At 55.1% G+C, this 15,051-nt stretch overlaps 1 protein-coding gene across 1 annotated transcript in view; it reads left to right on the top strand.

The window, feature by feature from the left end:
• Window positions 1-1,639: 1,639 nt before the first annotated feature.
• Window positions 1,640-15,051, top strand: part of plekhg2 (pleckstrin homology domain containing, family G (with RhoGef domain) member 2) — a 148,010-nt gene continuing 134,598 nt past the window's right edge. The window contains exons 1-2 of the mRNA XM_038785931.1: window positions 1,640-1,658; window positions 3,223-3,297. Of these exons, the coding sequence (XP_038641859.1) occupies window positions 3,249-3,297 (49 nt within the window). The 5' untranslated portion in view covers window positions 1,640-1,658; window positions 3,223-3,248. The remainder of the gene's footprint in view (window positions 1,659-3,222; window positions 3,298-15,051) is intronic.

Genomic DNA, 15,051 nt, shown 5'->3' with positions numbered 1-15,051 from the left:
CAACCCCCCACTCCCCCCACCCCCCCCGCTAACGCCCACTCCCCCAAACACCCACCCCCCCAAACACCCCCACCGCCCCGCTAACCCTCCACAAACCCCCCCAACCCCCCACCCCCCTATCCCTCCCAAACCCCCACTCCCCCCCGCTAACTCCCACTCCCCGCCAAACCCCCACCCTCCATCCCACCACCCCCCCGCTAACCCCCACTCCCCCCCAAACCCCCACTCCCCCCAAACCCCCACTCCCCCCAAACCCCCACTCCCCCTGCTAACCCCAACTCCCCCCAAACCCCCACTCCCCAACCCCCACTCCCCCCAAACCCCCACCCCCCCACCCAACCCTACCCCCCGCACAGCCCCACCCAACCCTACCCCATGCAGCTGCACCCACCCACCCCCCACCCAGCCATCCCCATTCCCCACCCTCCAGCCAGCCCCACCCCCACCCCACCTCCCACCCAACCCACCCCCCCCACCCAGCCCTGCCCCACCCCACAGCCAGCCCCACCCACCCAGTCCCCATCCCCCACCCAACCCCACCCCCAGCCAGCCCCACCCCACTTCCCACCCCCACGCAGCCCTGCCCCACCCCCCCCCCAGCCAGCCCCACGCACCCCAATTCCCACCCCCACACAGTCCCACCCCTACCCAGCCCTGCCCCACCCACCCCACCTCCCACCCAGCCCCTCCCCACCCACCCCTAACACAGCCCCACGCACCCCCACCCAGCCCCAGCCACCCCCACTCAGTCCACACCCACGCAGCTGCACCCACCCCCACATCTCACCTATCCCCACCCGGCCCCACTCACTCCCCACCCTCGACCCATATCCACCCCCACCTCACTCCTCTCCCACCCGCACTCACCCCCCCCCACACATACCCAACTCACCCACATTCCACCCCCTAAACATCCACCCAACCTATATCCAGCCCCACCCCTTCCCACTCCCCCACCCATAACCAGCCACACACACACACTTCCTCCCCACCCACCCACTCCCCACCTCACCCGCCCACGACCCATATCCACCTCCATCCCACTGCCCCCCCCCCCCCCCCCCCCCCCGATCCTCTCCCTCTGAATGGTCCATTGGGTCTTTGTCTCTGTTGGAGCAAATCCATCCCTGACTCACACAAATGTAAATTACTCTATTTGAAATCCTATTGGATTAGAATTCATCCTAAATTTGCGATGAAATGATGCTAAGCCGAGTGAGTTCAAGGAGCTGGATGATGACATTTGATTTTGTGATTTTGATATGAGGGAAAAAAATGTCCCTTCCTTCCTGTGACCCCGGGCATCCCAAAGCAGCTGGCGGCCAATGAGGTACTTCGCCAAAGGAAGCCGTTTCAATGCAGGAAATGCGGCAGCCAATTTGCGCACAGTAGGATCCCACAGGCAACTGTGATAACGAGCAGATAATCCGCTTTTAATGATGTTGATCGAGGAGTAAATATTGACCAGGACAGCAGGCAGAGGACCCCCATCTTCTTCGGAATTAGCTGAAGGAGCGCAATGTGGGGGAGGCGTGCGGTTATTCACTCTGCTCGGATATTTACAAAAAGGTGTTCGTGACGGTGTTCAAAGAGTCTTGGGTGTGCTTGCATGAGGAATGCAGGAAGTTGGCATCCAGGTGCAGCAAGCTATTAGCAAGGTAACTAGCTGGGCCTTCATTGTAAAGGGTTGGAGTGACAAGAAGACTGAAGTCTTTGCTTCAATTGTACAGGGTTTTGGTGAGACCCCATCTGGAATGTTGTTTGCAGTTTTAGCCTCCATGTTTCAGAAAGAGTATACTTGCATTGGAGGAATGAAGGGTTGAGAGGCTAAGTAAATTGGGTTTATAATCGCTGGGGTTGAGAAGATCGAGAGGGGAATTCATTGAATACGGCAAAATTCTGAAGGGGCTTGACGGGGTAGGTGCTGAGATTTCTTCCCCCGCAGGTCAGAGAGTATAAATCACGGGAGGCAGAGTCTCAGTACAAGGGGGCGATTATTTAGGATCAAGGAGGAGGAGAAATTGCATGACTCACAAGGATTATGAATCTTTGGAATTCTCAACCCCAGAGGGTTGTTGATGCTGCATCATTGAGAGGCTGAGATGGACAGACAGATCTCTGAGGAATTAAGAGATATGGGGAGCAGGCGGGAAAATGGAGTTGGTCAGCCATGTTTGTATTGAATCACGGAGCAGGGTAGGCGGGCTGAATGGGCTGCTCAACTTCCTGTTTCTTGTGAAATAGCGACTGTGGTATATTTCATACCGACCTGGGAGAGTGTCCACGACCTCAATTAAACGTCTCAATCATAGGGCAGCACGGTGGCGCAGTGGGTACCAGCCTCCCCGAACAGGCGGCGGAATGTGGCGACTAGGGGCTTCTCACAGTAACTTCATTGAAGCCTACTCGTGACAATAAGCAATTTCATTTCATTTCATTTTCATTTCATTTCATTCATTTCACTGCTGCCTCACGGCGCCGAGGTCCCAGGTTCGATCCCGGCTCTGGGTCACTGTCCGTGTGGAGTTTGCACATTCTCCCCGTGTCTGCGTGGGTTTCACCCCCACAACCCAAAGATGTGCAGGGTAGGGGGATTGGCCACACTAAATTGCCCCTTAATTGGAAAAAATGAATTGGGTACTCTAAATTTATAAAATAAAATATAAAATAAAAAAGTCTCAATCATTCAAGGAGACCTTTTGGGAGAGGAAGTCCGATACTTCCTGTTTAAGATATAAGATAGTGAGAGGGTTAGATAGAGTGGACAGTGAGAGTCTTTTTCCTCGGATGGTGATGACCAACACGAGGGGACATAGCTTTAAATTGAGGGGTAATAGATATAGGACAGATGTCAGAGGCAGTTTCTTTACTCAGAGAGTAGTAGGGGTGTGGAACGCCCTGCCTGCAATAGTAGTAGACTCGCCAAATTTAAGGGTATTTAAGTGGTCACTGGATAGACATATGGATGAAAATGGAATAGTGTAGGTCAGATAGGCTTCAGATGGTTTCACAGGTCGGCGCAACATCGAGGGCCGAAGGGCCCGTACTGCGCTGTAGTGTTCTATGTTCTATGATACCCTCTGGGAAATAGGAACATGTCTCCTTTCTCGAATTCTAACAGCGTTTCATCCCCACCTCTTGCCCTCATCCCCCCCCCATTAAAATTCTGTGAGAATTCAGCCAAGATGTTATTGATAAAATGTTCTTTGTATTTTCCATCAGGTTCCCTTCGTTGTGATTGGCTCACGATGCCTGAAGAAGCACGAATCAGCACTGGAAAGCAAGTCAACAAACGAGGTCAGTTTTGCACAATGGAACCATCCTCGAGGGTCAGTACTGAGGGAGTGCCGCACTGTCAGAGGGTCAGTACTGAGGGAGTGCTGCACTGTCAGAGGGTCAGTACTGAGGGAGTGCTGCACTGTCAGAGGGTCAGTACTGAGGGAGTGCCGCACTGTCAGAGGGTCAGTACTGAGGGAGTGCCGCACTGTCAGAGGGTCAGTACTGAGAGAGTGCCGCACTGTCAGAGGGTCAGTACTGAGGGAGTGCTGCACTGTCAGAGGGTCAGTACTGAGGGAGTGCTGCACTGTCAGAGGGTCAGTACTGAGGGAGTGCTGCACTGTCAGAGGGTCAGTACTGAGGGAGTGCCGCACTGTCAGAGGGTCAGTACTGAGGGAGTGCCGCACTGTCAGAGGGTCAGTAGTGGGGGAGTGCCGCACTGTCAGAGGGTCAGTATTGAGGGAGTGTTGCACTTCCAGAGGGTCAGTACTGAGGGAGTGCTGCACTGTCAGAGGGTCAGTGCTGAGGGAGTGCCGCACTGTCAGAGGGTCAGTACTGAGGGAGTGCCACACTGTCAGAGGGCCAGTACTGAGGGAGTGCCGCACTGTCAGAGGGTCAGTACTGAGGGAGTGCTGCACTGTCAGAGGGTCAGTACTGAGGGAGTGCTGCACTGTCAGAGGGTCAGTACTGAGGGAGTGCTGCACTGTCAGAGGGTCAGTGCTGAGGGAGCGCCGCACTGTCAGAGGGTCAGTACTGAGGGAGTGCTGCACTGTCAGAGGGTCAGTACTGAGGGAGCTGCACTGTCAGAGGGTCAGTACTGAGGGAGCGCTGCACTGTCAGAGGGTCAGTACTGAGGGAGCTGCACTGTCAGAGGGTCAGTACTGAGGGTGCCGCACTGTCAGAGGGTATTTTTAAAATATTTGATTTGATTTATTATTGTCACATGTATTAGTATACAGTGAACAGTATTGTTTCTTGCATGCTGTACAGACAATGCATACTGTATATAGGGAAGGAAGGAGAGACTGCAGAATATAATGTGACAGTTATAGCAAGGTGTAGAGAAACGGTCAACTTAATACGAGGTAGGTCCATTCAAAAGTCTGATGGCAGTAGGGAAGAAGCTGTTCTTGAGTCGGTTGGTATGTGACCTCAAACTTCTGTATATTTTTCCTGATGAAAGAAGCTGGAAGAGAGTATGTCCGGGGTGTGTGGGGTCCTTAATTATGCTGGCTGCCTTTCTGAGGCAGCGGGAATTATAGACAGAGTCAATGGATGGGAGGCTGGTTTGTGTGATGGACTGGGCTACATTCACAACCTTTTGTAGTTTCCTGCGGTCTTGGGCAGAGCAGGCTCCATACCAAGCTGTGATACAACCAGAAAGAATGCTTTCTATGGTGCATCTGTAAAAGTTGGTGAGAGTTGTTGCTGACATGCCAAATTTCCTCAGTCTTCTGAGAAAGTAGAGTCGTTGGTGGGCTTTCTTAACTATAGTGTCGGCATGGGGGGGACCAGGACAGGCTGTTGGTGATCTGGACACCTAAAAACTTGAACCTCTTGACCCTTTCTACTTCGTTCCCATTGATGCAGACAGGGGCATGTTCTCCACTACGCTTCCTGAAGTCGATGACAATCTCCTTTGTTTTGTTGACATTGAGGGAGAGATTATTGTCGTCGCACCAGTTCACCAGATTCTCTATTTCATTCCTGTACTCTGTCTCGTCATTGTTTGAAGTCCAACCCACTACTGTGGTGTCATCAGCAAATTTGAAAATTGAGTTGGTGGGGAATTTGGCCACACAGTCATCGGTGTACATTGGTCTGTACTGAGGGAGTGCCGCAGTGTCAGAGGGTCAGTACTGAGGGAGTGCTGCACTGTCAGAGGGTCAGTACTGAGGGAGTGCTGCACTGTCAGAGGGTCAGTACTGAGGGAGTGCCGCACTGTCAGAGGGTCAGTACTGAGGGAGTGCCGCACTGTCAGAGGGTCAGTACTGAGGGAGTGCTGCACTGTCAGAGGGTCAGTACTGAGGGAGTGCCGCACTGTCAGAGGGTCAGTGCTGAGGGAGTGCTGCACTGTCAGAGGGTCAGTACTGAGGGAGTGCTGCACTGTCAGAGGGTCAGTGCTGAGGGAGTGCCGCACTGTCAGAGGGTCAGTACTGAGGGAGTGCTGCACTGTCAGAGGGTCAGTACTGAGGGAGTGCCGCACTGTCAGAGGGTCAGTACTGAGGGAGTGCTGCACTGTCAGAGGGTCAGTACTGAGGGAGTGCTGCACTGTCAGAGGGTCAGTACTGAGGGAGTGCCGCACTGTCAGAGGGTCAGTACTGAGGGAGTGCCGCACTGTCAGAGGGTCAGTACTGAGGGAGTGCCGCACTGTCAGAGGGTCAGTACTGAGGGAGTGCCGCACTGTCAGAGGGTCAGTACTGAGGGAGTGCCGCACTGTCAGAGGGTTAGTACTGAGGGAGTGCTGCTCTCTCAGAGGGTCAGCACTGAGGGAGTGCTGCACTGTCAGAGGGTCAGTACTGAGGGAATGCTGCACTGTCAGAGGGTCACTACTGAGGGAGTGCCGCACTGTCAGAGGGTCAGTACTGAGGGAGTGCTGCACTGTCAGAGGGTCAGTACTGAGGGAGTGCCGCACTGTCAGAGGGTTAGTACTGAGGGAGTGCTGCTCTCTCAGAGGGTCAGCACTGAGGGAGTGCTGCACTGTCAGAGGGTCAGTACTGAGGGAATGCTGCACTGTCAGAGGGTCAGTACTGAGGGAGTGCCGCGCTGTCAGAGGGTCAGTACTGAGGGAGTGCCGCACTGTCAGAGGGTCACTACTGAGGGAGTGTTGGACTGTCAGAGGGTCAGTACTGAGGGAGTGCCGCACTGTCAGAGGGTCAGTACTGAGGGAGTGCTGCACTGTCAGAGGGTCAGTACTGAGGGAGTGCCGCACTGTCAGAGGGTCAGTACTGAGGGAGTGCCGCACTGTCAGAGGGTCAGTACTGAGGGAGTGCTGCTCTCTCAGAGGGTCAGCACTGAGGGAGTGCTGCACTGTCAGAGGGTCAGTACTGAGGGAATGCTGCACTGTCAGAGGGTCAGTACTGAGGGAGCGCCGCACTGTCAGAGGGTCAGTACTGAGGGAGTGTTGGACTGTCAGAGGGTCAGTGCTGAGGGAGTGCTGCACTGTCAGAGGGTCAGTACTGAGGGAGTGCCGCACTGTCAGAGGGTCAGTACTGAGGGAGTGCCGCACTGTCAGAGGGTCAGTACTGAGGGAGTGCCGCACTGTCAGAGGGTCAGTACTGAGGGAGTGTTGGACTGTCAGAGGGTCAGTGCTGAGGGAGTGTTGGACTGTCAGAGGGTCAGTGCTGAGGGAGTGCTGCACTGTCAGAGGGTCAGTGCTGAGGGAGTGCTGCACTGTCAGAGGGTCAGATAAACAAACCTCTCCTCACCTCTCCTTTCTGAGAGTGTTGGAAGCACGAAGACAGTCAGCAGCTTGTTTGACTTTGACAGAAGTGAATCCATTTGACCTTTTTAAAAATAAATTTAGAGTACCCAATTCTTTTTTGTTCCATTTAAGGGGTCATTTAGCATGGCCAATCCTGCACATCTTTGAGTTGTGGAGGTGAGACCCACGCAGACACGGGGAGAATGTGCAAACTCCACACGGACAGAGACCCAGAGCCAGGATCGTACCCGGATCCTCGGCGCCGTGAGGCAGCAGTGCTAACCACTGTGCCACCGTGCTGCCCTTGCTTGACCTTTTTGGGCAGTGAAGGTGTGGGGAACGGGGCGAGTTGAATGCTGAAATATTGAGGCGATCAGAGAGAATTGTTGCCCGGGATTGTTGCAGACCCCCTCTGCTGAAGCTCCAGGTTTGTTTACTGACTCGTGTAAAACATTTATATTGTTCTTAATAAACTCTGTGATTAACAGCAATCGACAGGGATTAGCTGTCGGCCAATAGGAAGCCGGCAGCTGTGGTTCATAAACCACTATGTTATTTTCGCAAAGTTACTCGGCAGCTTTCCAAGGTAATCATGGGTTTCAATGTGGCTTCAATTGGAAATGGAATGCATTTCCTAATCAAAACAGAAATGGCATGTGGATTCGAGAATGTTCAGACACGGACATACCTCCATGTCCCTCAGGGGCTGGAGGAGGGGGTGGGGTGCGGGGGGGGCAGCTGAGGGGGCGCAAATACATTCCCTCTGGTCACAGAGAACCCTTTCTCTTCAGCGGCCGGCTGAATCTTCAGGCGGCCCCTGGCGACTGCCCTTGTTTCCCAGCCGCCCCCGCTCCTTCACTGGGCAATGCTGTTCACAGCCTGGCTCCTGTGATCCTGAACGCAACGATAGTGTTAAAAGAAAGGGGCTGTTTTTCTCTGCACTGACGTTCCCCCCCCCCCCCCCCCGGAAGAACCTCCCGCTCATCCAAGAAAAGAATCCTACCCGTGAGAGCGATCAAATGGAATTTTAAGAAGGCAAGGGGCAGGAGCAAGAGTTCGGCCTTGCGACCCACAAAGCCTGCACCTCCACCAGTCAGTACGGAGGCGCCTGGTTTCCCGCCTCTGCCCTCTACGTTCCCCCCTCATCTCCCTCGATTCCTTTCACATCCAAAGGACGTAACAAAACGGAAAAATGTGCAATTGTGTAATTATAAAATGTGTAATGGTATCGCACGTTTTACAACCTCAAGCCATTCCCCAAGCTCTTAACAGCCAGCGATGTATGTTCAAAGTGGAGTCACTGCTGTAACTTTGGAACTCTGACAACCCAACAGAAACACATCGCTAGCTGGAAAGAATTTTGGGAAATGTTAAGGTCACAAGGGGAGCTGCATAAATATCGTTGTTTAGGCTTTTTAATTTGGACATAAAAGGAAGTCAAGTGAGATGATAATGGAGGCACTGCGGCCCCCGGAACAAAGGTTTCCAAAGGTTCCCAACTGTTAAAGCAATGAAACAGGCCCATCTGCTCCGTGTTTATCTTCCACACGAACCTCCCCTCCCCCCCCCTTTCACTCACCCTATCGTCATATCCGTCCATTCCTCTCCGCCGCGCGCGTCTCCGGTTATTTTGCTCGATTGGTGTTGCCACGTGGCCGACCTTAGCTTCAGAAAGAAGTGGAATAAATACTTCTAGATTGTGGCCTGTGTTACAAGCTGTCAAAGTTTACAAAATAGGAGCCGGAGGAGGCCAAGCGGCCCCTCGATCCTGCTCCACCGTTCACTAATCTGTTTGTGTCGGGTTCCACATTCCCCATCAGCACCCCCCCCCCCCCCCCCCGGTGACCTTTGATCCCCTTGTCTAACAAGAATCTAACCCCCTCCGCCTTAAAAATATTCCGTGATCCCCCCCTCTTCCAGCACCCTCTGAGGCAGAGAGTTCCAAAGTGGCACAACCTTCTGAGAGAGGAGAAATCTCCTCATCTCCGTCCTACGAGGGCGGGCCCCTAAGTTTAAACACGTGCCCCCTAGTTCTGGGCTCACCCACAAAGGGGGAAACATCTTTCCCACATCCTCCTTGTCACCGTTCAGGATCTTTGACACTTCAATCAAATCACCCCCTCACTCTTCAAACTCCAGTGGAAATACCCAGTCTGTCCAACCTCCCCTCAATAGACAACCTCCTCTGAACCGCCTCCAACACGTTTACATCCTTCCTCAGATAGGGAGACCAAACCTGCACACAGAGTTCGAGATGTGGGCGGGAATTCTCCGCTTGAGAGATTTGGGGAGGTATTCTCCGCCCCGCCGCCCCGGTTTTCTGGCACGGTGCACCCTAGCCGGCAGCGGGAGTCTCCGACCTGGAAGCTGGCTCCTGGGTTTCCCATTGTGGGCACCCCCGCGGCGTCGGGAAATCCGCGGGCGTGAGTGCGCAGCGGGCTAGACGGAGAATCCCGCCGACAGAGAATCCAGCCCGAGGTGTTCCCGGTGCTGATGAATTGCCTTGTGGTGAATGTGATTTACACTATATATAGTTGCCATATCACTCCATGTATATATGTTCGTTATCTACCCGTTGTAAGATCAATGCTGTATATAGTTGCCAATATAACTCCGTGTATATTTGTTCACTATCCACCATTGTAAGTGCAGTTGCACTATCCGACCACCAGGGGGAGTCGCTCTGGGAGTACGCGAGAGTTTGTACTGGGCTCCTCCCTTGACTCCGCCCAGGACTCCTCCCCCTGGGACCGATGTATAAAGATCAGTACCTTAGAGCCAGCCTGCCGGTTCATCTGAAGTTCAACGACGAATAGGCTGGCTCTGTTGTAAGTGTATTAAAGCCTCTGCTCAGATCCAACGACACGTGTTCGCTGAATTGATGGTTCCATCACGCCTCTGATTGGCGCTCGCACTGGGAGCAGGAACCCAGAGGAGATTCTCTATCCCTCTCCATGCAAACCTCTGCATGGTGGGGATTGGGGGCGATTCCCTCGGGAATCCCGCTAGCGAGCCGCCAGTTTGAGCGGGCGGCCCAATAGCGAGGCCTGGTGTCTGGTCCCCCTCCCCCCGCAATGCATCCCACCCCCCCCCCCCCCACCATGGGAGTTTCTGGGTCACACCCCGCCCCCCCCACAACAGTAAACGGGTGACCTGATCACCCACAACCCACCTCCCACCAGTGACCCACCCATAAGAGAGACTCCCACCAGCAGGATTTACATTGTGGGGGGGGGGGGGGGAGGGGGGGGGGATGGTCCTCGATAGACTTTGGGGGGCAATCTCCCAATGGCGTTACCCCCTCGGCCCACCGCAAGGCCAATGTGTCAGGGCCTCGCTGGGAAATGCCCGCACCAATCCCGGCCCAGAGTCCTGGACAATATCCAGGCTTGGGGCTGACAAGTGGCAGACAAGAGATGATCTAACCATCGGCCCTTGGCATTCAATGGCATGACCATTGCTGAATCACCCACTATTGGTACAGTATCATTGGGAGGGTTCCCATTGACCAGAAACTGGACGGGACTGGCCACATTAATAATGTGGCTACAAGAGCAGAGTTTGGTGGCCGCGACATCCCCGCTGTTCTCACCCTCCCAGCGTCGGGACGGGGGCCGGTGGGTGGGGGGGCCGGTGTTGAGAAGATTCATCCTATTCGTGAGGTCTCAAGTTGCTCGGACTTGGCAACAACTTTCAAAAGGGAATCGGACACATATTTGAAAAAGGGGGAATAAAAACTGTCGTGGGGGGGGGCTGTGAGCGAACAGCAGGGACAGTGGGGGTAATTGGATTGGTCTGTCGAAGAGCTAGCACCGGCATGGTGGGCAGAATGGCCTCCAGTATGTCCTGCGCCATTCTGCGTTTAAGCCTTTAGTTTGATTTCAGCATTCGTTTGATGACATTCCCGCTGGAGCGTAACATTCCGGGATGTCAGAATATTGCCCAGATATTAACCTGCTCGCTGGAAGCTGAAACATAATATTATGGCTGATTGTCAGCGAGATTGCGGAGACAGAGATGTGTGGAGCAGACAAAATACAGAATCATAATCTCTGTTGTGTCTACTCCAGGCTCTGTGTGTCGTTTCACCTTGGCTTCTAACTATCGTTATCCTGCCTTAATTCTCTCTTAACCCCGAGCTCCCTCCTCTGGTCTCCCCCCCCCCCCCCCCCCATCCAACGCGGGCACCTTACACAATCCCAGACTCTGCACGTCCTGGGGTTTACCATCCCCGTTAACGCTTGAATTCCCTCCTGCGTGGAGCGCCTGCTCCGCCAGAACCACCCCCCCCCCCCCCTCCCCGACCTCCGTCCCCGCTCTCACTCAGTGTGTGTGTGTGTGTGGGGGGGTGGGGGCGAGGGGGGCAGCCAGGTACTGGAATGAGCTGGGAGGGAAGAGGTATCACTCACCCCTCGGATTCCTCTGAGCGAGGGGAGGCAGAAGGGATGAGGGGGGAACTATTTGGCCCAGAGGTAAGAAACACGTGGGGTGGGATTCTCCAATCCCGCGGCAGAGTGTCCGCTCCGTCGTAAACGCCGTGAACGGGCCGCTCCCAGGACTCATTCTGGCCCCTGTAGAGGGCCAGCACGGCGCTGGAGCGGTTTGCGCCACTCCTGCCGCCGATCCCGGCGTGAACTGTGCGCTGCGGGATCCGCGCATGCGCAGCGGCCTCCTTCAATGCTCCGGCCCCGACGCAACATGGCGCAGCGGCCGGCGCGTAGGAAAGGAGGAACCCAGCCACAGAGGCCGGCCCGCCGATCAGTGGGCCCCGATCGCGGGGTCGGACCCCCCCTTACCCCCTCCCCATAGGCCGCCACCCGACCCTTCAACGCCGAGGTCGCGCCGGCCCAGAGCGGGTTAGAACGGCGCTGGTGGGACCCGGCTCTTTTCTCACAGCCGCTCGGCCCATCCGGGCCGGAGAATCGGTGGGCCGGCCGCGCAGAGCGGGCCGTAACCGGCGGTGCACCAACAACGCGGCTAATCGCGTGCCGGCGTCGGGGCGGCGTGGACCGTTCGGGGGGATTCTCCAGCGCTGGAATGTGGCGACTAGGGGCTTTTCACAGTAACTTCATTGCAGTGTTAATGTAAATCTACCTGTGGCAATAACAAAGATTATTATTATTAGCGTGAACATTTTGGTAGATTTTGACCATCCCAAAGAGGGACGACGTGGCCCCGGTTTAGTCTCTCACTGGGCGGGGGGGGGGGAGACAGGACCCAGCAGCACTCGTTCCCGGCTGTGCCGAATGTCAGCTCCTCCATGCCAAAGTCCCTGGTGTGGGATTTGAACTCCCGACCTTCCGACTCAGGATAGTTCCCACTCTGTCTGGCTGCTCCCAAGCATTTTCTTTTGGCTCATTTAATAAAGCAGATATTTCCTGGAACGTTTTGTGAGTCAGTGAGCCGTTTCCATTTATAGAATTCTTGGCATCAGAAAATAACGAGCCTGTGGTTGTGGGGGGGGAGGGGGGGAGGGGGCGAGAAGACGCCCACTCTACCGTTCGTGACCTTAAAACTGCTGACCAAAGTGACGGACCTTGCCCGTTTTGCCGCAGTTATGGACCTTCGCTTTTTTTTACTCCTGCTTCTGTTTATTTCCCAGCCCGCAGATGATGTTAATAAACTGGGAGAAGGGCCACGTCATCGGTAAATGATTTTGAACACAGGAAAAACGTGAGGTGGTGCATTTTAGCAAAGAAGGATAGCGAAGCTGAACGTTCCTGGTCTAAACGGGGCAGAGGAACCGATGCAAGATGCAGACACGTGAATCGTTAAATCGGGACGCGTTGCTTTGTTCTTTTTCCACTGTGGCCTTGACAGGTCACCGTGCTTCGTATCCAGGCGGATTGAACCCAAAGCAGAGTGGCTATGTTAAACTTGTAATACATTGCTGCCTCACGGCGCCGAGGTCCCAGGTTCGATCCCGGCTCTGGGTCACTGTCCGTGTGGAGTTTGCACATTCTCCCCGTGTCTGCATGGGTTTCACCCCCACAACCCAAAGATGTGCCGGGTAGGTGGATTGGCCACGCTAAATGGTCCCTCAATTGGAAAAATGAATTGGGTACTCTAAATTTATATATATATAAAAAAAAACTTACAATAATAATCATCTTTATTACTGTAACAAGTAGGCTTACATCAACACTGCAATGAATAGATCAGACCACACTTGGAATACTGGATGCAGTTCGGGTCTCCATATTCGGGAAAGGACAGATAGGGAGGCACTGGAGAAGGTGCAGAAGAGATTTGTACGAATGATACCAGAGCTGAAGGATTGCACCAATCAGGAACTGCCTGAGGCCCTTCTGAGGTCAAAGAGGCGCCGTGATAGCCACCTTTGAGATCGTGAAATGCTTCAACTGGGTAGATTCAGAACCGTTATTACAAGGTCTCGTGGGGCAGTGGGTTAGTGTCTCTCTACCGGCCAGACGATAGTTCCGGGCTCGGTTTACCAGCCCAGAACTTGATGGTCAGGGACGTTGTGTTCACAACGTGGTCGCACGGGCCGAGTGCGTCAACCTGTAAATCCTTCCAGCTCCCGCCAATGCCAGGCGGGGGCAGCGGGAGAGATTCCTAGTCAACCACACGATGGACAGAATGTTGGACCTCGACCATCATTATCCATACTCGAGACCACAACATGCATGTCGCCTCAGCAACCTGAATAAGGAAGCTGCGGTGTCAACAATCGACACCTTTTCCTTTTGCGACGACCTCTGACCCGGTGGAGTGAAATTTGACCCTCCGACTCGGCAGGAGACGGCAGGAGTGGCAGAGGAATTCCTGGGACCCGCCAGCGGGTAGAATCGCGGATAGAAGAGCAGTGTTAAATAAAAGAATGGCTTTTCTAAACATCATGGGCAGGATTCTCCGACTCCCCCCGCCAGGTCGGAGAATCTCCGAGGGGGGGGGGGCAGCGTGAATCCTGCCCCGCCGCCGGCTGCCGTATTCTCCGGGGCCGTTTTTCAGGCCGGGTCGGGGTTCACGGCACGCCGGTCGAGGGTCATTGGCAGCCCCCCCCCCCCCCGGCAATTCTCCGGGCCCCGATGGGCCGAGCTGCCGTCCGGTTTTGACCAGTCCCACCGGCGTGGGTTACGCATAATCCCACACGGCGGGGCCTGGCAGGTAAGTCGACATGGGCGCGGGATCCGACCCCCGGGGGGGGGGGGGGGGGCACCCACGGTGGCCTGGCCCGTGATCGGGGCCCACCGATCTGCGGGCGGGCCTGTTCCGTGGGGGAACATCGTCCTTCCGCCCCGGCCCCTGTAGGGCTCCACCATAGCCGGCGCGGGGAAGAAAACCTTCTGCGTATGCGCCAATATACGACATCCGGTTCCGCGCATGCGAAAGATCACGACAGCCGTTCTGCGCATGCGCAAACTTGTGCCTGCCATTCGGCGCTGGCTGGAGCGGCGCTAACTCCTCCGCCGTTCACCTCGCCCCCGAGACAGGTGAGAATTCCTCACCTTGGGGGGCCTGTTGACGCCAGAGTGGTTGGCGCCGGCTTTCCCGCTGGCGTGGGGACTTAGTCCCCGGAAGGGAGCTTCCCGCCCTCTACTCCCGCTGCTTGTCAATGGGATTCCCCCTTGAAGCCACTCCACGCCGTCGGGAAACCCGTGGACGGGGGTGTGCGGGAATGGGAATCCCACCGGCCAGAGAATTCCGGCCATGGGTATGAGAGCACTGACTGATTCTCCTCGTCGTGGAGTTTATTTACTCCTGGAAGCCCACTCTGATTCTCTTCTGCAAATCCTTGCATTGAGAATTTCCCAGAACAGGTTTCACTCCCAGGTTACAGCGGCTGTTTGTGGGCCGGGAGGACTTCCGAGATTTCTGGGTGGTTACTGCCTCATTGCCGAGAGAAACGATCCCCGCAAATCCCGGAGCACAGGCCCTTTTCCCGTCAGGACGCAGTGGACGGCTACCATCGGACCCCAGATTCCTGCTGTGTGAGTGGGAAATCGGGAATTCTGGGCTATTTGACCGTGCGGTGCATCTCAGTCCAGCTCCATCCCCGCATTCCCACACCTGCTGAGCGGGTCGATTCACTCCGAATGTCGGCCTCCAGGAGGGTGAACCCTGGGGGGAACCTGTTAAGTGGGGACATCACCCAGGAGACGCCCAGGCTCGATTCACGGCCTGCAAAGTTGGCGCACGGTTTGCAGCGTTGCAGGAGACTTCCACGCTTCCAGCGTCCATTCCCCCATTTTATAAACGGCGACAGCTCTGACCTCTCCACACCCCTCATTTAAACGAGCTCCCTTTCAGACACCTTAACTCATTTCTGCGTCTTCGCTCCTCTGAACCTGGCCATGCCAAGTGGAGAATTATCTTCCTGATTTGCTGCA

The sequence above is a fragment of the Scyliorhinus canicula genome, chromosome 27, assembly GCF_902713615.1.
Source record: "Scyliorhinus canicula chromosome 27, sScyCan1.1, whole genome shotgun sequence".
Taxonomy (NCBI): Eukaryota; Metazoa; Chordata; class Chondrichthyes; order Carcharhiniformes; family Scyliorhinidae; genus Scyliorhinus; species Scyliorhinus canicula.
Note: the sequence above shows the minus strand (reverse complement) of the source record. Positions and strands in the feature narration are given on the sequence as shown.